This window comes from Triticum aestivum, chromosome 5B (assembly GCF_018294505.1).
Source record: "Triticum aestivum cultivar Chinese Spring chromosome 5B, IWGSC CS RefSeq v2.1, whole genome shotgun sequence".
In the NCBI taxonomy this organism is placed as follows: domain Eukaryota; kingdom Viridiplantae; phylum Streptophyta; class Magnoliopsida; order Poales; family Poaceae; genus Triticum; species Triticum aestivum.
The window spans coordinates 215,975,219-215,998,789 of record NC_057807.1 but is presented as its reverse complement, the minus strand read 5'-3'; the positions used below and the strand labels follow the sequence as shown (position 1 = coordinate 215,998,789).

Below are 23,571 nucleotides of genomic sequence, written 5' to 3'. Positions count from 1 at the left end.
AGTGGTTAGCGCCGCACTAGTGGCACAAAGGGAGGTTGACGAAGGGGCGGCAATGGCAGGACTGGCGGACGGTGAGCCAGGGCTCCCCCCGGCAGGGCCTAGTCCCGGCAAGGCAAGGCCCCCGGCAGGGTCTGACGCCGGCGGGACAGGGCCTGAGCAACCAAGTGAAGTGGTGCAGAAGAAAAGATGATGCATCACCCAGTTTACTTTGTTAGCTCCCTCTTGCAGGGGGCTAGGCCAAGGTACTCCGGTGTGTAGAAACTGCTCTTCAGCCTTCTTATGGCCTCGAGGATGCTGCGTTATTACTTCCAAGCACACGAGACCACCGTCGTCACCCGCCTCCCGTTGCAACGGATACTGCATAATCCAGATGCAACCGGGAGGATTGTGGAGTGGGCCTTGGAGCTGTCGAGCTTTGGCTTGAAGTTTGAAAGTACTTCAACAATCTAGAGCCGGGTCTTGGCAGAGTTCATTGCATAGTGGACCTCGACGCCCGACGAAGAGATCCAGGAGACCACTCTCCCCGGCAGGGAAACAAGCCGCAACTGGATTATGTACTTTGATGGGCCTTTCTCGCTGCAAGGTGCCGGTGCCGGTGTGCTGCTCTTCGCACCCACCGGAGAGCACCTCAAGTATGTAATCCAGATGCACTTTCCTAGGGAGATGTCGACGAACAACACTGCTGAATACGAGGGATTGCTTGCCGGTCTCAGGATTGCGGCAGACCTCGGGGTCAAGAAGCTCATCGTCAGGGGTGATTCACAGCTTGTCGTCAGGCAGATCAACAAGTATTATCAAAGCCCGTTGATGGAAGCTTACGTGGATGAGGTGAGGAAGATGGAGGAGCGTTTTGACGGTATATAGGCAGAGCATGTTCCCCGAGCGGAGAATGACATTGCCGACTACCTGTCAAAGCGCGCTGCCCTCAAACTACCTGTGGAACCAGGTACTTTTGTGCTTCGGTTAACTCAACCACCCATTAAACCATCAACAGAGCTAACCCTAGAAAGAGGGAGGAGGAGGAGTATATATAGTCTAAGGGGCCGAAAGGGTACGTGGGCCTCGGCCCAACACACTGTGCACAGACACGCGTCGGTCGCCTGGACGCCATCGGACGTCCGGTGGCTCGTGAGGGTCCGGACGTCCAGAAGCGTTCGGTCGTCCAACATTTTGGCTTGGGTCAAGTGACGTTGGATTTCTAGAGCCGATCGTTTGTCGGCCGTTCGTAGGTCTCGGACTTTCGATCATTTCCCTTCTGTTGGGTGACACCGGATGTCCGGAGGGGCTCGGTCGTCCGGTCGCTGGGGGTGTAGGACGTCCGGTTCGTGTCGGTCGTCCGGCCGCTGTAGCGATCGTAGGCTAGGACCTGGCAGGCGGGCTGGTGCTTCAGGCGTCGGACGTCCAGTGAGGTCCTGTCATCCTGTGGCTGTAGAGCCCCTGGTAGCTCTTCCTCTTGGTCATTGTACTTGGTGTCCTCGTCGTCTTGTCCATTGGGTGTAGTTGTCTCACCTTTCCTCCAAGTACCTGATCACACATAGGGTCTCCACTTGAGGTAGTAGCCATGTCTCATATGTAGAAAGTGGTAGTTCGGAGAGGAGCGAGTTCACCTTATCTTCGATAGCCTTTGCTCAAGCTCTTGTCATAGGTCCAAGTGGTGTTGTGGGAAACGTAGGTAGGTCCATGGGGATGACCTTAGGATGCTCCGCATCAGCAAGGTAGGACCCATAGTTGTATGTGTGCCCATTTGCTTGGAAGGTCACCGGTGGAGCTTCTCCATTGGCTAACTTCGCAAAAAGAGATGATTGATTGAGCACATTGATGATATTTCAAAATCCATGCATCCCAAAATATGCATGCAAAATCCATGTCTCCCTATCGTCCAAGACCTCAAGAATGATGGTGACATTCTTGTTGCGTCTTTTGAACTATCCATGCCATGTTGTGGGATAATTCTTTCACTTCTAGTTCATGCAATTAATAAACCCAAGCATACTTGGAAACCCACTGCCTTTGTTCATCTCCAAAAGCCTATGAGTGTCCTGAGCATTGGGTGATCTCAAGTACTCTAGACCAAGCACTTCTACCATAGTCTTTGCAAATTGTTTCACATAAAAGATAGAAGTGCTCTCCAAATTATTATCAATGTAATCTCTCGGAACACCATAGGACATCATGCGCAATGCGGCAGTGATCTTCTGCTCAATTCCTCCCCTGCCTAAAGAATCGGCCAAAGAAATGACACTGGTGGCGGATCCAAATCGGTGCATTGGCGAGGCCTCCGATGGCGCAGCCGGTGGTGGGGTTGGGCAACAGGGTCGCGGCGGGGTCACGGATGGATGGACAAGCGTCGACGGCTGATGACCGGGGCAAAATTGCCGACAACAGCAGGCGGATGGAGGAGCGGCCGCGGTGCGGGAAGTTTCAACGCGACAACTGGGGTGCGCGAGCGACCAGCTATGTTTTGCTCGGCACGGCTAGTGATGCAAATTTGCATCACTAAATGCCCTATTTTACATCTAAAGCAAAACTCAAGTAACTTTTTATATCTACTACATCATCTGTGGTAGCACCTAAGTGATGTAAAATTAGTTGTTTATATATCTACATCATCTATTGAACATGCTCTTATACTCGGTTCACTCTTTTTTTCCCTCCGAGGGACGTGTTGGAGTTTGTTGGTTTGTGCTATGGAGGAGGAGACATCAAAGGGAAACGTTTCCCGACGGTAGTCCGACCGAAGCCAGCACCGGTCACACGAGACGCATTGGATCTGACGCATCCTTTAGTTCACGTTTCGTCTCGTTTGTCTTATCCCTTCCTCTCTCAGCCGTCTCGTTCGTCTTATCCCTTCCTCTCTCAGCTCGTCCATTTGTTCCCCTCCTGCACATGCCGTCTCCCACCTCCACACGATGCAACCATGGATGACCCTCTCGGTCCACCAGCTCCCATGCCCATCCTTGCGGTCTTGCCCCACCATGGAGTATGCCGCCGCCTCCGCCTTTCCCCACGCATCTCTTTCCCAGCAACCTGATGCTGCAAGGAGGGGGAGGGCTAGTCAGCCAGGCGAGTGCGCGCGGACGCGACCTGCTATGAGCTGTAGTGTGAGGACGGCGGGGCTACTCCGACCAGCACTGCCCTGCTACAGCCCCGTGCGTGGATGCTACAATCGGCGTCTCGTTCTGCTACGACGCATTACGGGCGTCGATTTTTTTGCTACAACCATGCTGACTTTTGCTACAAGCGGCATTTCGTTTTGCTACTACGACCCACCGGCGTCGGCAGTTCGAGGACGGCGGCGCTGCTCCGACGAGCAATGCCCTGCTATAAGCACCGCGCATGATGCTACAACCGGCGTAGCAACCTGCTACAACCAGCGTCTCCTTCTGTTACAACGCATCGCCGGCGTCGATTTTTTGCTACAACCACGTCAGCTATTGCTACAACCGGCATTTTCTTTTGCTACCACGCACCACCGGCATCTGTTTTTTTGCTACAATTACGTTGTTTTTTGTTACAACTGCGTTGCTATTTGCTACTACGACCCACCGGCGACGGAGAAAAAGCTGCGACCGGCAACTTGTTTTTGCTCGGACCGGCGGCGATTTTTGCTGCAGCTGGCAGAGTTATTTGCTGGGACGGTGGTGGTTGCTCGTTTTTGTGCGGGGCCGGCGAGGCTGCACCAGAGACGGCGAGGTGAGCTACAATGGCGAGTATTGCAACCGACAACGGCGAGGGCCACGAACGACATGGGCGTGATGCGTAGATCATGAAGGATGGCGAGACAGTTAGCGTGGACGACGCTGTCGGCGAGGGCTGCGAAGGCGCCGGTGATGCATCGATGGCCATGGCGAAACGGCGTGCCGCCGGTGATGAGGCAGCCTGCGGGAGGCAGATATGTGTCCGTCTCTCTCTGATCTGAGACGAAACGGTGGGGAAGAGAAAGGATGACGTGAGGGTTCTAATCTGATGGCAACAGATGAAGTAATCCAACGATCGTGGTAGGACTTGCGCAGCGCTTGGGCTCGGACTCGCGGAGCGCAGATCACTGGCCGACATCAAAACAAGAGAGAATGTGCAGGAATTATAAAAAAATGCTGCACCTAGGTAAACCTAAGTAGGCAACTTATGTAACCTTCCTAATCCTCTCCTCCGCCCCCTGAGTTCAGCCGTGGGGGGCCCGGGCGCTAATCCTGGCTATACCTGGCCATGGGAAGCCCGGCCCGGCCCGACGCTGCCCCCGGGCCGGGCTCGGGCCTAGATTTTGAGCCCGAAGGTCAGGCCGGGCCGGTCCCAGCCCCGTCGTTTTTGCGTTTTTTTGAAGGTTGGGCCGGGCCGGCCCGGAGCCCGACGGGCTTTTATGTGTTTGGGCCGGGCTCGGGCTCAGATGGCGGGGCCAGGCAGGGCCCAGGCCTGGGTTTTTTGCGTCGGGCTTGGCTAGGCTCGGCCCGAAGCCCGGCCCGGCCCGAGGTATGGCCAGGTATAATGCTGGCCCAATTGGTTTGGGCCACATCAGCACGTAGAACTAATTACGTACTCCCTCCTTTCCGGTTTATAGACCTTATCTCAAAATTTTGGTGTCCCATTTATAAGGCTCAATTTGGTTGTTTCTCATCACATGTTCAGATTATAAGGTGCATTAAATCATTGCATGCAAGTATTAAGAGAAAATTGACCAATGCATGTACTTTATGCATGCATGCATTGCAATTAATGCATTGATAAACATAATTTTTTGAAAAAAACAAGAGCATTAATTAGGTGCTTTTGCAAACTACAAAAAATATTCCACCACTCACCATCTACCTTTGAGATTTTTGAATTAAGCCATGTAAACCGGAAATGAGGGAGTATGACTTGGAGGTACTCCCTCCGTTCGGAATTATTTGTCGTAGAAATGAATGTATTTAGACGTATTTTAGTTCTAGATACATCCATTTCCGAGACAAGTAATTCCGAACGGAGGAAGTAGGTCGCATTGCTCGGAATTATATTTCTTGTTGTCCATTTTTCCCCAAACACGCGGACGAAGGAATCACCCCTAAACCCTCGTCCCCCCGCCGCCGAAGCCGACATGGCCGTCCACCACCTCCTCCGCCGCGGGATCTCTGGTGGGTCTCCCTTCCACCCTCTGCGGGGCCTCCTCCTCGTATCGCAGGTATACGCACAGCTCCCGCCCTCGTCCATTACTCAGCGCCGACGCGTCGGTTCCTGATTTCGTGGTGGCCCCTTGTCTGACTTCCCTCCTCGAAGGAGCTCGGGCGGCGTCAGGCTAGCTCGGCGGCGGCCGGGGACGCGGTGGCTGAGCTGAGGGGCGCGCGGGAGGACGTCAAGCAGCTGCTGAAGGAGAAGTCCTGCCATCCCATCCTGGTATCGTATACACGACCTTGGATACCGTGTTTTCGAGTTCCAACAGAGGAATGCCCGTGTTGGGCTTTAGATTATCTCCTGCACAGCCAATAAATTCTGAATTTAACAATACTTGATCCTTATGTAGTCTAGGGACTGACACTGCTTTATTATGTTGTGACGAGTGCTGTAAGTGCACCTGTCTGCAACCTGTCACACACGCAAGTTTTAAAATTTGCACACTGCACAGTTCCTGGTGTTGCATCTGCTTGGCCCAACATTAGCTGATGCAGCCTACAAATGCCTCTTTGTGACTTGTCTGCTGAACCGCTTCTGGTTTCAGGTTCGCTTGGGTTGGCATGACGCTGGTACTTATGATAAGAACATTAGTGAGTGGCCCAAGTGTGGTGGAGCTAATGGTAGCTTGAGGTTTGAAATTGAGTTAAAGCATGCGGCTAATGCTGGTAGCGCCTTCTCCTCCACAGGTTCTCTTTTGTTTCATACAACTAGGGCTGTTTTTTAAAACTAGTTCTACTGCAGGTCTTGTGAATGCTTTGAAACTTATTCAAGCCATCAAGGACAAATATGCATGTGTTACTTATGCGGATCTGTTTCAGCTTGCCAGTGCTACAGCCGTTGAGGTACTTTGTGGCAATTCAACCTATCAATGATGATCATTCCAAAAAAGTACTCCCTCCGTTTTTATTTACTCCGCATATTAGCTTTGGTCAAAGTCAAGCTTTATAAACTTTGACAAAGTTTGTAGACAAAAATATTAACATATACAATAACAAATCAACACCATTAGATTCATTGTTGAATATACTTCCACACCATATAGATTTGTTATGGTAAGTATTTGTATTCTTTTCTATAAACTTGGTCAAACTTTAGAAAGTTTGACTTCAGTCAACACTAATATGCAGAGTAAATAAAAACGGAGGGAGTACTCTTAGATTAGCAATGATGTGACTGATTTGATTTTGTCATTTTTCAGGAAGCCGGTGGCCCCAAAATCCCCATGATCTATGGAAGGGTTGATGTTTCTGCCCCTGAACAGTGCCCACCAGAGGGGAGACTCCCTGGTTAGTAATTAGTATCCATGGCCCAGCTTACTGTGTATGTCGATTTAGCTTATTTCTGATCTTACCGTCTTTGTCTAGAGCTCGAATATTATACTGCACCTTTAGTTTTGCATGATATAGATCTCTGCAGCATGTAGCAACAATTTCTCAGTGATGGGAGCAATAAACGATTATCTGGTAAACTTGAATGGTTATCTGTTGATTGCTGCAGATATTTCAGTTTACTGATCAAATCATCAAAACTTTAACAAACCAAATGAAGCTCTTACGTGTGTTTGCACGTGCTACTTGTCTATTCTAGGTTCTTAATATATTAGTATTATAACTGAACTTTGATGAGAGTGGTAGAGTATACAGTCGAACTTCATAATTCTTGCGAAGGGGGGTATATTTAACTAAAACATGCACGTATTGAAAATCAACTCAGTTTTTGATTCTATTTATTTACCTGTTTGACATAAACTTATGAGCTACCACCTGCAAAGGACAGAACTGTCTCATGGACGTAATCTGCTTCACGCAAACATGCCTCCTGAGGATGTCACATGTATTTGAATGCTTGGTTATCTGCTCTGTTTAACTAAAACATGCATTCATTAAAACATGAACTGAACACTTGATTTTGTTTCTCCACATTGTTGAATATTGATTTATGGGCTACCACATGCAATGCGACGGAGTTAGCTCTGGCCATCAGGCCGACATGCTTCCTTAGGATATCACCTGTATTTAAATGTATATTTATTTTATCTGCAAAATGTACTTTGATGCACCATATTAATTTCAGTAATAGCATCTCCAGCCGGGCTGGGCTAATTTGACCCCCTATTTTTGCACGGACATGTCCGGACAGTGTCTGCTCCACGCCCTTAATTTGTGTGTGCTCGCAGCCGTGTCCACTTAAATTGTCCAGACACATGAATATGATTGGTGGGGGTGGGCCGGATCCGACGTGGAGGGCTACCCGGACACCGTCCCCACATATCAGCTGGGTTTGAGGGTGCCGGACAGCCTGGACATATAGGGACGATTTGGGGGTCTCTCTGTCTCTCTCCCTCCCTCCCTCTCTGGGCTGTCCGCCTGGGCAAATGAGGACAAAGTGTGTGTGTGGGTGGTGGTGGTGGTGGTGGGGGGGGGGGGGGGTTGTCCGGTTGGAGATGCTCTAACCAGCATATTGATTCCACTCGACTAACTTCTAATGGTAGGGCCTTTCAAGTTTTCAACAATCATGATTTTGTTTTCTTACAATATCCCTTTGTCATTCCAATAAGAGACTGTTAATTTCCTTGTATTATCTCCAAAGTTGCATCACACTGTGCAAGATCAAATTATGACCGCGCTGTACCATGATAGTGAAAAGTTGCATCGCCTTTGCAAGATCGAATCATGACCGTGCTGTCTTTTGTAAGAAAGCAACTTTTCTTTTACAGCCAGTTCCCTTCTCAAGTAATGCAACATTTTCTCATGTTAGGTTTTTCAGTTCTACCAGTGCTAAATCATGTTTCCTCTGTGATGTAATTTAGGTTGACATTTAGGAATCAAAATATGAACTAAACTTGTATCTTTTTGATGCATGCTAATGGTCTCACATATTTTTTGCCACCCTTTCAGCTGCTGGTCCGCCTTCACCTGCTGAACATTTGCGAGAAGTATTCTACAGAATGGGCCTGAATGACAAGGTACTCGGATACTGCTGTGTCACTTTTAACTCTTCAATACAGTATACTTCTGGAGTTGCTTGTCTTATCTTTTTTGTGATCTGTAGGAAATTGTTGCATTGTCAGGAGCACACACACTTGGACGATCAAGACCAGAGCGCAGCGGCTGGGGTAAACCTGAAACAAAATACACTGTGCGTAAATTACAGCCGGAGCTCATTGTTTCCAATTTAAAGATGCCTTATCTATTGAAACATATTCATGGTACTAGCTGAGTGACCCATGCGCTGCTACACAGTAATAGAAGTAATAACTATAAATCCAATCATGTGGGGTAACTATTTCCGTCCATTACGAAATAGATTTAGATATAGTAACAGCCCAGGCAACTTAGAAATCGCAATACAGTAAAATTGTATATGAGATATTTAATAGATTATTCAATAAAATGTTATGTGGGGCCATCACTATGAGAAGAGAAAGAAGGACTTGGCAACAACAGAGTCCTGATAGATTACAGCAAAGTTTGTTAGGAGCGTCGGTTTGGTCTACAAAACGAGAGATTGAGTTTGTTAGGGACTCTAGCTAGTAGCTTGAATAAGGGGCAAACGCCATCAGGTCTAGATATTTATATATAGGACGACCATGTAATTGAGGAATCAAGTAATCAATACCAATCTATTCCCTCTATTCCTCTGTCAAGCGTGGAGCAGGCTAGGCTAAGACCTTGCCCCTCTGTCGTCATTACCTTCAGCTAACCTACGCCATAACATCTGGTATCAGACGTCCAGGCGTTCCAGTGCTCATGGTGGACGACAAGTCCAAGTCTGAATCTAGTGGCTCCAAGGATGATCAGGAAACCAAGGCACTCATGATCGAGCTCCTGCAAAAGTTCGAGCGACTTGATGCCTTGGAGGAGCGTTTGGGTCGCATCGAGACCGGCCAAAAGCAGATGATTCTCCACACGCAAGCACCCGAGATCCTCCAACAACGCAAAGACGGACCGATGGGGAACACCCGCTTCCACAAGTTGGATTTTCCATCGTTCGACGGCACGGCAGACCCTCTGCCCTTCCTCAACAGATGTGAGCACTACTTTCGTGGACAGCGCACCATGGATGAAGAGCGTGTATGGCTCGCCGCCTTTCACCTTCAGGGCATCGCGCAACAGTGGTATATGCGCCTTGAGCGCGATGAGGGCACGCCATCTTGGCGACGCTTCTCTGAACTGCTGGACCTCCGGTTTGGACCACCGCTACGTGCTTGTCCCTTGGGCGAGCTAGCAGCTTGCCAGCGCACCGGTTCTGTTGCAGATTACCAAGAGCGCTTCCTCGCTGCTTACCCGCGCAGGCCCACTGACCGAGAGTCAACAGGTCCAACTCTTCACGGCTGGCTTGCAAGAACCCCTCTCCATCGATGTCCAGCTTCAGGGACCGCAATCCCTGGAGATCGCTATGAGTTTGGCACGCTCCTTTGAGCGTCGGGAACATGCTGTTGCCGTGACGGCCGCGCCATCGGCGCCACCATCCCGGTCCTATCGTGCTCCGGCTCAGAGTGGCCTCCTACCCCCTCCTGCGGTAGGAACTCCTCCAGCACCACCAACTCAGGCGCTGGCCGGCCAGCCCAATCCACCTGGTCTAGTAACAGTAGCTGGGCGCACGGTTCGTCGTTTGACACCGGAAGAAATTGATGAGCGCCGTCGCAATGGGCAGTGCTTTAACTGTGACGACAAGTATGTACGGGGGCACAATCGTGTCTTTAAGCGTCTGTTCCATCTGGAGATAGCAGAGGTGGATGATGGCACGGACACCGAAAACAGGGTGGATGACCCCAAGATCTCCCTGAATGCAATCGCCGGTGTCGCGTCCTCTGACACGATGCAGGTTCTGATCCTCCTTGGCGGAGCCTCTCTGCGCGCATTATTGGACACGGGCTCCACCCACAATTTCGTGTCCACCGCAGCTGCAGAGCGCGTCCAACTGCCGTTCCAGCCAAAGGAGGGCTTGCACGTTATGGTGGCTAATGGCGACCGGGTTCCCTGCACTGGTGTTTCGGCGCGCACCTTTTTCCATCACTACCGAGACTTTTGGAGCTGATTTTTACGCGCTACCCCTCGACGGCTATGATGTGGTGCTTGGCACCGAGTGGCTCGCAACATGGGGGCCGATCCTTTGGGACTTCAGCCGCCTGTCCATGACATTCTGGCACGTGAATTCTACTGTTACTTGGCGCGGCATCGCAGGTTCCAGCGGCAAGCAGCTGCGGGCATCCTCGGGCCCCGACCTTCTCGAGGCTCTCTTGGCCGATTTCGACGACATCTTTGCTGCCCCCACCAGTCTGCCCCCGCCACGATCGCGTGACCACCACATTCATCTCCTTCCATGAACTCCACTGATTGCGGTGCGGCCGTATCGCTACCCACAGACACAGAAGGACGAGTTGGAGTCCCAATGCTGTACCATGGAAGCCCAGGGCATCATTCGACGTAGCACGTCGCCCTTTTCAGCTCCAGTCCTACTTGTCAAAAAGGCTGATGGTTCGTGGCGCCTTTGCGTTGACTATCGGGCTCTGAATGACTGCACCATCAAAGATAAGTTTCCTATTCCTGTCGTCGAGGAGCTGCTGGACGAGCTGCATGGCGCACGCTTCTTCTCCAAGTTGGACCTTCGCTCAGGGTATCATCAAGTCCGCATGCATCCCGCCGATGTTGAAAAGACTGCTTTCCGCACTCATGAAGACCTCTATGAATTTTTGGTAATGCCATTCGGCCTCACAAATGCTCCTGCGACTTTTCAAGCGTTGATGAATGATGTGCTGCGACCGTTTCTGCGCCAATTTGTCTTGGTATTCTTCGACGATATCCTCATTTATAGCAATTCTTGGGCTGAGCATCTTCGCCACGTCCGTGCTGTCCTATCGGTGTTGCGGAAACACACTCTGTTTCTTAAGAAATCGAAGTGCTCTTTTGGCAAAACATCTGTGGCTTATCTTGGTCATGTGGTCTCGGGTGAAGGTGTCGCCATGGATCAAAGTAAGGTGCAGGCAATTCTGGATTGGCCACTTCCCCGGTCGGTGCGGGCACTGCGTAGTTTCCTCGGTCTTGCAGGCTACTACAGGCGCTTCATTGAGAACTTTGGTGTCATAGCGGAGCCCCTCACTCGCTTGCTGAAAAAGGACGGGTTTGGCTGGTCACCGTTGGCCGAGACAGCATTCAAAGAGCTGCAGCAAGCGCTCACCACAGCTCCGGTCTTGGCTCTACCAGATTTCTCGTTGCCGTTTGTGGTGGAGTGCGACGCGTCAGGCGTTGGCATTGGTGCGGTGCTTCATCAGGGTGCTGGACCAATTGCATTTTTCAGTCAGGCCATGGCTCCCTGCCACCGTTCTCTCGCAGCATATGAACGAGAACTGATCGGGCTATCCCAAGCAGTCCGCCATTGGAGGCCTTACACAGTTCATTGTCAGAACGGACCACCAGCCGCTGAAGTATCTCCTTGATCAACGCTTGGCAACAATCCCCCAAACGCACTGGGTAAGCAAGTTACTTGGGTTTGATTTTTCAGTGCAGTACAAGCCAGGGCGCACAAATGTGGTGGCAGACGCGCTCTCCCGTCGCGACACAGAGGATGCTGCTATCTTCACGGTGTCTGCACCCACATTCACGATCCTCGCAGAGTTTAAGGCATGGGCAGCCACTGATGAGGAGATGCGCTCGTTGCGCTCCCGAGTTGAAGGTGGCGAATTGGGGGCAGGGCAGTGGTGGACGGTCTGGTCACGTTCCAGCCCGCGTATTCCTACCCAACACGTCTCCCTTCCTTCCGACGATCATCACAGCGCTCCATGAAGAAGGACATGAAGGGATTCAGAAGACCCTTCATCGCTTGCGCCGCGATTTTCAGGTTCCTAACGCCCGCAAGATTGTACAGGAGCACATCCGCGAGTGTCGTGTCTGCCAACGCAACAAGACAGAACATCTCCATCCAGCTGGCCTCCTGCAGCCCTTACCAGTTCCAACGGCTGTTTGGGCAGACATCAGCCTTGACTTCATCGAAGGCCTACCCAAGGTCGGTGGCAAGAGTGTGATACTTACGGTGGTGGATCGATTCTCCAAATACGCCCATTTCTTCGTTCTTGGGCACCCATACACAGCAGAAACAGTGGCGCGTGTGTTCTTCGCAGAAATTGTGCGATTGCACGGCATTCCGGCATCCATCGTCTCCGACCGGAACCCAGTGTTCACCTCTGCGTTTTGGCAGGCCCTATTTCGTGCAGCTGGCTCCAAGCTCCACATGAGTTCTGCCTTCCATCCGCAGACTGATGGCCAGTCCGAAGCAGTCAATAAAATCATTGCCATGTACCTCAGGTGCTTGACTGGAGATCGCCCTCGTGAGTGGGTTCGCTGGCTTCCTTGGGCCGAGTATATTTACAACACTTCTTATCACTCAGCCCTGGGAGATACACCATTTCGAGTTGTTTACGGCAGGGATCCACCATCCATTCGGTCCTATGAAACGACCGACATCAGGATTGCAGCAGTGGCACAGCAGATGGAAGCTCGGGATGAGTTCCTCGCCGACGTTTGTCGTCGGTTGGAGCAGGCCCAACAAGTGGCCAAGACAGCGTACGACCGTGGACATCGGGCGGTAACATTTTGTGCCGGTGAATGGGTTTGGCTCAGGTTGCACCATCGGACGGCGGCTTCATTAGATGCAGGCGCTAAGGGTAAGCTGCGTCCGCGCTACTTTGGACCTTATAAAATCGTGGAGATGATCAATCCAGTGGCCGCTCGTCTGGAATTGCCTATAGATGCTCCGCTCCATGATGTGTTTCATGTTGGACTTCTGAAGAAATTTGTTGGCTCGCCACCAGCGCGGCCTCCTCCGCTCCCAGCAACGAGGCACGGGGCCGTCGTGCCCACACCAGACCGTGCCCTCAAGGTTCGTCTCTGTCGCGGCGTTCGCCAGGTCCTAGTCCAGTGGAAAGACATGCCACCATCGTCGGCTTCATGGGAAGACTTGCACCACTTTCAGGAGAGCTACCCTTCTTTTCAGCTCGCGGACGAGCTGTTGCTCCGGGGGGGGGGGGGGGGGATGTTATGTGGGGCCATCACTATGAGAAGAGAAAGAAGGACTTGGCAACAACAGAGTCCTGATAGATTACAGCAAAGTTTGTTAGGAAACTTAAGTTTGTTAGGAGCGTCGGTTTGGTCTACAAAACGAGAGATTGAGTTTGTTAGGGACTCTAGCTAGTAGCTTGAATAAGGGGCAAACGCCATCAGGTCTAGATATTTATATATAGGACGACCATGTAATTGAGGAATCAAGTAATCAATACCAATCTATTCCCTCTATTCCTCTGTCAAGCGTGGAGCAGGCTAGGCTAAGACCTTGCCCCTCTATCGTCATTACCTTCAGCTAACCTACGCCATAACAATAAAACATCGCCAACACTTGTATTAGTTCCTTGCGTATGCGCATCCTACAAAAGGACAATGTCAGATCGCTACTTTGCTGGGTGCTAACAAGACCGAAAGTTATTCTTCTACACTGAAAGTGCCATTTAGCCATATCAATTCAATTGTCATTTTTGAATGAACTACAAAATATGAGCTATATTCTTATCACCATCATTAACTTTTCTATCACAGAGCTTATATGTTCCTACAAAGCTGTTCTTCTTGGTGCCAGCATGTACAGCATCATTATGTTCTCACTGAAGAATGTTGTGAACCTTATATCATATTGTTAGCCTGATTGGTTGTTATGCTTGACTTGCCAGAAAAATGGACCTGGTGCACCTGGGGGTCAATCTTGGACATCACAGTGGCTCAAGTTTGATAACAGCTATTTCAAGGTGAGATTCCTAATTTGCAATATGCTATAGTAATACCTGCAATCATTATTATCTTACAGTTATAGAACACATAAAATTTAGCATGTCAAAGAACGACGAGACGAGGACCTTCTAGTTCTGCCCACTGATGCTGTGCTCTTTGAGGATCCATCATTCAAGGTTAGTGACGATTCTCCCATTGCAAAACATCTGTAGCTGATTCTTTGAACATAATTTTGTGTGCTATCATGGTTGCAGATTTATGCCGAAAAGTATGCTGAGGATCAGGATACATTTTTTGAAGACTACGCTGAAGCTCATGCTAAATTGAGCAATCTTGGGTCTAAGTTTGACCCTCCTAAGGTAGATGGGATTAAGAGAACCATTTATGAGAACCAGGACATAATTAACCATATTGTAAGGTCGTGCTGACTCCTTGAAATTTTGCAGGGTGTATCACTAGACTAGCTGATATTTGCTGCTGATGAACTGCATTTTGGTGAGTGAAGATGACAAGGCTATGTTTCTTGCAACTATTTTCGAGGTGAACAAATTCGGATCCACCGAAGCAGTATTTTGAGTTGTGTGCTCTATTACCAGAAATAAAAGCAGCATTGGACAGTTCCCGGACCGAACATTTATGATACTTGCATGTTGTATGACACTTCAAGGTACAAATATAAAACAATACTATCAGGCTGTTGCCCCTTTGCGATATGTCTGGAACAGAACGGTACCTAGCAAGCACACTATGGGATATTTTATTTATCTTTTTGTTTGATCATACAATATACCAACCATCCTGAAGAGGTGAGCTCATTTCCCTCTTGGGAACCCCAGGATAGCCTGAATCATGTCTCCCAGCTTGCCTTCAAGCACTCCTTTGAGGATCTTGAGCTTTGGTGCCGAGTAGGGCGGGTACCTAGCCCTGGCCTCCCCGGCGAAGCCTCGGTTCATGACTGCCTTCCTGTGGCTGAAAGCATCAAAGCTGAACTTCCCATGATAGGCGCCCGTGCCACTCTCCCCAACTCCTCCAAATGGCAGGTATGGGTTTGTGAGCTGCAAGATTGCAAATCAATGTCAGCATTCTCATTTAGTTTCCTGTAAAATTCGCGTGTTCCAAAGGGAGCCTTGTGCTGATTACATGTATGCTGGTGTCGTTGAAGAGCATTCCTCCTGCAGAAATGGCCCCCTCGAACTGGTTCTGGAGCTCACTGTCCCTGGTGAAGAGGTAAGCTGCAAGTGGCTTAGCCATTGAGTTGATGAGACCGAAGCTTTCATGGATCTTGTCAACCTGAAAGGAAAAGAGAACATTCGACTCAGATGCACATCATGTACCACCAGTAATCTCTTGTGCTTTTTTTTGAGGGGAATCTTATGGGTCAAAAATGTAGTAAAATTCTCTGAATCTGAGAGAGTTGGCTCTGACCGTGAGGATCGGAAGCAAGGGCCCGAATATTTCATCCTTCATGATGGCGGAATCGAGAGGGACATCTAGGAATATTGTAGGGGCGATCTTCCTGCGGTACGATAAAGAAAAGATATGTGGGCAGATCAACCAAACGCATTATGCGCATGATGGTAGTTTGCTAGAGTTGGTAATGTGAAGATGGAATCCACTCACAGCTGCTGTTCATCCCTCTGACCGCCGAACACGATCTTGTCGGAGACCATCTCTTCGTCCATCAAGCCCTTGAGCCTGCCAAAATGGCTGGCATTCACGACGCGGGACAAGTCCGCTGATAGCAGTGGATCCTTCCCGTAGAACTTCTCCAAAACGTTCTTCAAAGACTCGAGCTTCCAAGTTACGTTCAACGAAAAGTTAGGATTCATCACCCTCGTAGAAAAAAAAGAGAGGGTTAGAACTGTGCAAACAAACATATATGCGCGTACCAGCTTTGGGGCAAAAGCCTGTGTGGTTATGATGAAATCAGGAGCAATGCAGGCCTGGCCATTGTTGCAACCCCACTTGCCAGCAGCGATCCTCTTGGCAGCAATCTTTGTAGGAAAAATAATAATTGAGAAACATGAGTTAGAAAAAAAATGGAACATCTAAGAGAAGGTGAGCTTTTTTTTCCCCGTGGGATTATGGCAGTGATCATTCAGACTGGGGAAGATTGATTTTACGTGGAGATCGACGTTTGAATCGACAACCACCGGGCATTTGCCACCGAGCTCCAAGACGACCGGCGTCAGATGCTTGGCCGCTGCGGCCATCACGACGCGTCCGACTCTACTGTTGCCTGCAATTTTTCATCGCAACATGCGTTGGTTGGATGCAGGCGAGAAGAATGTTTCGAGCTTCATCGACGGCGGTCGTCAAGAACTGACATGGAGATTGGCACTGACCTGTGTAGAAGATTTTGTCCCACTTGTGGTTTAGGAGCGCGGTGGTCTCCTTGACGCCGCCCTCGATGACCTTGATGCAGTTGCCGTCCACGAACCGCGGCAGCAGCTCAGCCAGCAGCGACGACATGGCTGGTGCCCCCTCAGACGGCTTCAGCGCAACGGCGTTGCCGGCGGCGATCGCACCGATGACCGGGTCCAGGGACAGCACTGAGATGATCGGTAGACATGTCGTTTGGAACGCATGAATTTCATGGTTTTTCCCATTTGAAATGAGACACAGTATGAAGAGCAAGAAGATAAAAATATCACTTGAGCTTCCCCGCAACACAAATTAATTATTACAGCTGGATCTCGAGCCAATTTTCTTACATGTCCAACTGCAACTGGTAAATCACTTTATCATCTACTCCCTCCGTTCCTAAATGTAAGTCTTTATAGAGATTGCACAATTGACTACATACAGAGCAAAATGAGTGAATCTACATTATAAATGCATCTATATACATCCGTATGTGGTCTATAGTGGAATCTCTACAAAGACTTATATTTAGTAACGGAGGGAGTAGTGTCATAGGATTATTATTACTAAGCCTGAAGTAGGAAACTTCTTGTTTTGAAAAAATATATATGCAATTTTAACCAAACAGCACTATTTTTTTCATAAGATGGTTGGATGTTAATCCAAAAGTATATAAACATGACTCGTATCTATGAAGTTTTTTTGAAAAAGAAACTTCTAAATAGACAATATGTATTGTTGGTAGCTTAGTAACTCAAAGTTCAAGTGATGAAAGAAATTGAGTACACGTGATGAAAGAAATTGAGTACACGTGATGAAAGAAATTGAGTACAATCCATTATTTTCTCTGCAAAAAAAAAGAGTACCGTCCATTATTTACCTACTAGTTCGGTCCCAGTGAAAACGTCCCCACATAAAGAAGAATCCACATTAGTTCTGATGTTGTGACGGCTGTGTCCATGGAATTGCCTAACAGGGTTCTTCGTCCAGGGCAATGCCGCCCTGCAAAAACACAACCTACTGGCTCAACTTGGCGGCGACGCCGCGCACCGGAGTGAACTCTCCCCACAATGCACTACCGCGGGCGGATCCTTGGCGTGGATCTGGCGGACCTGGCGCCACGAGGGATTTAGCCCGCCCATCCAGGTGAAGGAGAAGGAGGACATAATTTACCATCAGCCTAGCTGCCCCCCTCGTCTCGGTGAATGAGGTCATCCCCGTCGAGGCCTAGCCGGAGCCCGAGGACCCGATCCACTCCGTGCTTCGTCTCTCTGTCCTCGAAGCTCGGAACCCCCGCACTCATCAACGAGGAGGAACAACGGCAATCGCTTGTGAGTCGACCCCTACGCCTTCTTTGAGGATCTCTTGTCATTGTCGGAGGAGAACGATGACTAGACGACGCCGGCCTCAGTCTAGCGTAGGTAGTACTAGGTAGCAATATGGCTCATATAGAGACATTGCTTATTTTAAAAATGTCGTAAAGTGACATTTGAAGTCGCTAAATTATATGTAAAGAGACGCATTTTGACAACTATTATAGTTTCTGTTAAGTTATTTCTTTTATACATGCGTTTGGTATGTCTAATTTGATCTGTATTTGCGCACAGCCGTCACGGCCTCTTTATCAATATAGAGCGCGGCCGGTGGCGATTCGAATATGCTAGAGTTACTCTTAGCCGAGGGTCAAAATACGAGAATATTCTTTTGAAGGGGTAAAACTGTTCAAAAGCGTTGAAAAGTGACATACACATAAAAAATGATGCGTTGTTAGTTGTACTATTTGACCCGTGCCTTTTATGATGTATACATATATAGCGCATGAAAGACGCACGGTACCAGATAGGGTTAATGCACGAAAGATACATGACATAGAAGAAAATAAATGAAGCTACATTTCATTGATGGCTTTGTGGCCGTCAACCAACTAACAATCTGAAACTGAGCTATCTCAACGAGATGCACTATTCTGGCAGCGCAGGAAGATGGAAGTGATTTGTAGAAAGAGCTGAAAGATACCAAAGTATAAATGCCGACAGCGACGGAACGAAACCCGCAGGACGGCAATCATACCCACAACCCTCCCTTCTGCAGCAGCGAAGTGGGGGATGCCTACGTGGCACTTCATTACGTGCACACCAACCACAGTTATATGCAACGCGCATTTACCCGCAAAAGATAAAGAAAAAAGAGTACATGCCAGCCGCATGAGCATGTGGGTTGAGCAGATCATTCCCATTCTTATAGTACTACAAAACCTGGGAATGATTTGGTCCCAAACCATAGTTTTAATTTAGTTTATTCATTGGGCTGCTTAAGTTTGGTTGTAATGGGCTGGGAACCGGATCCTCTAACATTAAAAAGAAAAGTTAGAGAAGCTACAATCCCCTAACTTTCCTTCTTGCAATCCATATGATTAAGGCTAAAATGATTTAAATTAATATGCAAATTATAGATTTAATGTGTAAATTCATAATCATTACATACAAATAATTTGATGGTGAAATAAAATTAATTATAGATTATATATATCTATAGTAACTATCAATAGTAAGTAATCCACTAAACATCTCTAACATTCCTTCTTCATTTTACACTATGATTACACTGTTGAATCGTGACTTTGCTTCTCTAAGTTAGAAGATGCGCCTCCAATGGGCTGAGGCCCTGTTTCAATTTGGTTTGGTTTGGGTTTTAGTAGTTAGTACTCCCTTTGTCCCATAATGTAAGACGTTTTTTGACTCTAGTATAATATAAAAAAAAACTCTTACATTCAAAAAAACTCTTACATTATGGGACGGAGGGAGTAGATTGGTTTGGTTTGGTCTGGACAAATCATTCTCAGACCGGTTCTGTCTACGTAGAAAACCGGTAGAGCAACCAAATCTACCTTACACGAGACGCCGAGCTTTGATCGGAAGGGAAGAAGAGGAGGATGCGGATGAGCTGCAACGGGTGCAGGGTGCTCCGCAATGGGTGCAGCGACGGTTGCACCATCCGGCCCTGCCTGGAGTGGATCCGGAGCGCCGACGCGCAGGCCAACGCCACCGTCTTCCTTGCCAAGTTCTACGGCCGCGCCGGCCTGCTCAACCTTCTCGCCGCCGCCGGCCCCGACGACGCCGGCGTCCGCCCCGCGCTCTTCCGCTCGCTGCTCTACGAGGCGTGCGGCCGGATGGTCAACCGTGTCTACGGCTCCGTCGGCCTGCTCTGGTCCGGCCAGCGGGGGCCTGCCAGGCCGCCGTCGAGGGCCTTAGTCGAGGCCGTGCTCAAGGGCTGCCCCGTCGTCCGGGTCACGTCCGACGCGCCCCTCACGGCGTGCGACATCCGCCACGTCGCCAAGGTTGGGCCTGCTGCGTCTCCGGAGGCCGCTGCGGCCGGCACGCTCCTCGGCGTCTCGCGCACCCGGGCGCACCACGTTCAAGCGCGCGTCTCCCGTTTGAGTTTGTGGATTCAATCCAAAAATGAGAAACAGTTTGAATTGGATTGGGTTGAAAAAATCTGCAGTTTGGTTTGGTTTGGGTTCTAGCTGGCTCTTTTTGGATCGGTTTAATTTGGATCCTGGGTGTGTATTCATATGGACTGGGCTGGCTTTGGTCTGGATGTGAAACTCTTCCCAGGCTACAATGTCATGGCTCATGCACACATGTTGCATGCATGCACCTGGCTGTTCCCAGTTTTGGGTAACTTTTTAGTTGATGATCTTACCGACTCATGATCTTACTCTGTTTATATTCCCTTTAATTAGTACGATCCAGTTTCATTTTAACTTCAATTTGATGTATCCTATATACACAATGAAATTAGTAACGCACGCGTGAAAGCTTGTTGAATGGCATTTTAATTTATTGCTAAATAATTTTTCTGTCAACTTAGGGTTCCATGCATGTAGCTAGGAGTGTTCAAATGAACTTACAGAGAGGGTAGTTCCAGGCGGAGATGACGAGCACGAGGCCGAGCGGCTCTGGCGTAATCCTCGCCGTCGAGGGGAAATTCATGAGCTTTGCAGGAACCTGAATCAAGGGTACGTCGCTATTCTATCAATGCTTATAATAAGATAATGGATATTGTGTGATATAAATCTGCAAGTGATTAGCTGCTGCGGGTACAAGAGCATGATTAGTTTTCTATCAATAGGTTTGTGTACAGTGTAGGCTTCATAGCTGTAGAGAAACTGTTGGTTAAGCTATCGACATCTCACATCATATCAAGGTACTAGTGAATCGACAATGATATACCTTCTGGGGTTTCATCCATTTCTTGAGATTCTTCAAGGCAAACAAGCACGACGACTTGATCAGAGATAGCTGCCTCATCAAAATTCATAATTGACAAGAGAACAAATAACCTGTGAGTAAGCATGTGGCTAACTACGAGAGTAAGCCCAGTGCGAAATAGATAAATAAATCAAAAAGCTCAAATAATACATGAACTTTCTTTTTTGAGTTGATAACACATGAACTTGACGGACCGTTTTTTGTGTGTGGTATTTAGTTTCAGGTGATCCGAGAGAAACGAAGTTTTGCGGAATTTGATTTCGATCTTCGCACAGATGCTTAAATAATTGGGTTTATGTGTATACACTGTGCATGCATGTTTGATTTTCTTCCATTTCTGATGGTGCCATAGTTACATGACACCATCCGATTGAATTTAAAGAAAGAAAAACAGGGCTGTGAAATTATAGTACTCACCGGCAAAAAAAAGAAAAAGAAATAAAAAGAAATTATAGTACTGTATGACGAAGCGAGTTGTGAATCGAACATGCAAATAGAGCAGACAGGGACTTTAAGAAGCCAGAAATTTCAGATCAGTTTGCCAATCCAGTCGACCCAATTAATACTCCCTAGCAAGCAATCTCTTTTTTTTTCAGAAGAAGGAACCCGCGAAGATCTTAACAAACTAATCCAACGTATGAATATGATCGATCGTAATCGTAACGGAGAAATTAGGACGCGTAGATGCTGCTTGACGTACCTCGTGGACGTGTGCTTCGGTCTTGGGCTTGCCGAGGTCGGCGTGGAGGGCGTCGCATATCTCCGCCTCCATCTCCGTGGCCATCCGCAGAACCCCTCGCAGCTGCGCCGCCCGCCACTCCGCCGGCCGCGTCTGCCCCGCCGCGAACCTCTCCCGGAGCTCCTGTACAGCCGCCGCCGGGGACTCCACCATGTTATATATGTAATCTAGCTAGCTCCTGGTGAATTACCTGCAAGCAAGCCAGTTAGGTCGGTGATATGGAGGGAAGGAGGAGGCTGGAGGTGGTTTGTCTTGTGGAGAGATGAGAGACGTGGTTATATATGTCTGACGTTTCTAGATTTTTTTTAAGCGGTTGGTCGCTCTGTTTTGCTCTTATCGCTTTGTTCGTTTGATCTTCTCCGATAGTCGGATCAGCACCACCAGTCCTTCGAAGATTATAATGAAATTAATCATTGCGGTCCTGTCAAAATATATATAGAAATTAACCATTGTGGTGTGAAAAAGTAATACTCTCGTTTTTTTTAAGTAACACTCTCTTTCAATTCATTCAGTTTACGACACATCTCTAACCCAATATCCTTCAGTCTTCAATCTGGTTTTGCTGAGGTGTTCATTTCAAATCCAGATCGACACTAGTATGAAAGAAATACAAATCGTGCGCTATTGATTAAGGTTACATCATAAATATCATTTAAAAAATGGTTAGCAGGTAAAATAACATCATATTCAGATTCTATACATTTTCTAATAAGATTCTGTATATACCATGTTAAATTTGGAGGTTTTAAAAGACATGGATATTTTTAGAAAGCATTGCATATGGACTGTGGGTTGGTAAACCCAAATATCGCGGGGGTTCTCGTAATAAGAAAAATATTTTCCTAATTTCACTTAAAACTAGACTACAAGTTGAATATCAAAAACAATAGGGGGCTCTTTGCAAATGCGAAACGGTTTCCTGATATGACTTAAAACTAGAATACATGTTGATTACCACAAACATTAGGGGTTTTCTTCAAAACATGCAATGGACATGAAGAAAAAGTCCCCCTTTATTAGTAGGTAATATAGTTAAACAAACTAGCCTTATAGAGGAAACCATTGGGGCTTCTTTCGTTCATAAAATAGGAATATCATAGGAATATGAAAATCATAAGAAGTGAGATGACGTACATCTCAATTATTATGTCTCTAATCATGCAATTAAAATGATGGTAGTACATGGCGATATGCTCGGAATGGCTATGAAAATGCCATGTAGGTAGGTATGCTGGCTGTTTTGTGGAGATGGGGTGTCTTATGTGTAGGAGAACAAGAGAAAGTCCTCCCACATGTTTGGATGTACCTGCGAAGTTTGCTCCGAGTCCCAATGTGAGAGTGGGCAATGCACGGTATCCTAGAGGCTAGCAATAAAAGATGAACGAAAGTGCAAAAGGTTTCAAACTTGCATTAGTCATAAAGAACTCAAACACTACACAAGAGTATCGCGATGTCATGTTGCATAGGACTCAAAAGCTAAGTAGCCTAAGGGGATAGTTTGGCGGAGATAAACCTCGTTTGTCGGTGTCAAAACCGGCAGATCTCGGGTAGGGGGCCCGAGCTGTTAGATCGGATCGATGGGTAACAGGAGAAGAACACACAAGGGATTTACCCAGGTTCGGGCCCTCTCTATGGAGGTAAAACCCTACGTCTTGCTCTTGTTTATATACGAAGGTATCGAAGTACATAGTTGATCTACCTCGAGACCATAAGTTGCGGTCTAAACCCTAGTGGTATGATGAATGGGTGTATGGATGGATCCGCCTCTACAGACTAAACCTCCTGGTTTATATGGGCACCAGGGGGTATCTAAGGTTACACATGGTCGGTTGCCATCTAAGGATTCACATGCCGAATCTAAATATGCTTGAAGTACACGCCAAGTCTTCAGTCGCCACACTTCGAGGGCCTCCGGATTCTTGCTTCTCAATGGGCTGGTAGTCTGGCCCATACTTTAGCCCGACTGGGCTAGGACCCCCTAGCCTAGGACACCATCAGTAGCCCCTGAACTTGTCTTCGAAGCTGCAGTTAACAATCTTCCTCGGATAATGTCTTCGGCTGAGCGGTCTTCGTCTTAGCTGGCAAGTTCCACATCTTCGGACAGGTATGGCACTTTGTGAGTCCTCTTAATAGATTGCTATCTCCCTTTGGCAGAGGCCCAAACTACTCAAGGCGTACTGTTGTTCATCCAAAGTACAAAGCTTGCTTAGCCACGAAGACTAGCAGCGTAGGTGAGCTCGAGGTTAGTTATTGGCAGCCTTTTACTGAAGCTTCA

The 23,571-nt window shown here is 48.2% G+C and overlaps 2 protein-coding genes and 1 pseudogene across 2 annotated transcripts; 2 read left to right on the top strand and 1 right to left on the bottom strand.

The window, feature by feature from the left end:
• The first annotated feature begins 4,843 nt into the window (after nt 1-4,843).
• Nucleotides 4,844-14,635, top strand: LOC123111065 (probable L-ascorbate peroxidase 6, chloroplastic/mitochondrial). Its single transcript, XM_044531741.1, has 11 exons — nt 4,844-5,155; nt 5,251-5,367; nt 5,690-5,810; nt 5,887-5,987; nt 6,344-6,431; nt 8,043-8,110; nt 8,197-8,283; nt 13,865-13,939; nt 14,021-14,098; nt 14,177-14,281; nt 14,369-14,635. The coding sequence occupies exons 1-11, from the start codon at nt 5,072-5,074 to the stop codon at nt 14,384-14,386; spliced, it is 942 nt and encodes a 313-aa protein (XP_044387676.1). The 5' UTR covers nt 4,844-5,071; the 3' UTR covers nt 14,387-14,635.
• LOC123111064 (aldehyde dehydrogenase family 3 member H1) lies at nt 14,533-21,564 on the bottom strand. The gene is made up of 10 exons (XM_044531740.1): nt 21,258-21,564; nt 20,519-20,587; nt 20,197-20,293; nt 16,268-16,474; nt 16,046-16,161; nt 15,812-15,916; nt 15,543-15,715; nt 15,348-15,438; nt 15,063-15,212; nt 14,533-14,977 (listed from the first exon to the last, which is right to left on the bottom strand). Exons 1-10 carry the CDS (start codon nt 21,447-21,449, stop codon nt 14,735-14,737), a joined length of 1,443 nt encoding a protein of 480 aa, XP_044387675.1. The 5' UTR covers nt 21,450-21,564; the 3' UTR covers nt 14,533-14,734.
• On the top strand, nt 19,139-19,749 carry LOC123111066 (LOB domain-containing protein 40-like; annotated as a pseudogene).
• Nucleotides 21,565-23,571: the final 2,007 nt, after the last annotated feature.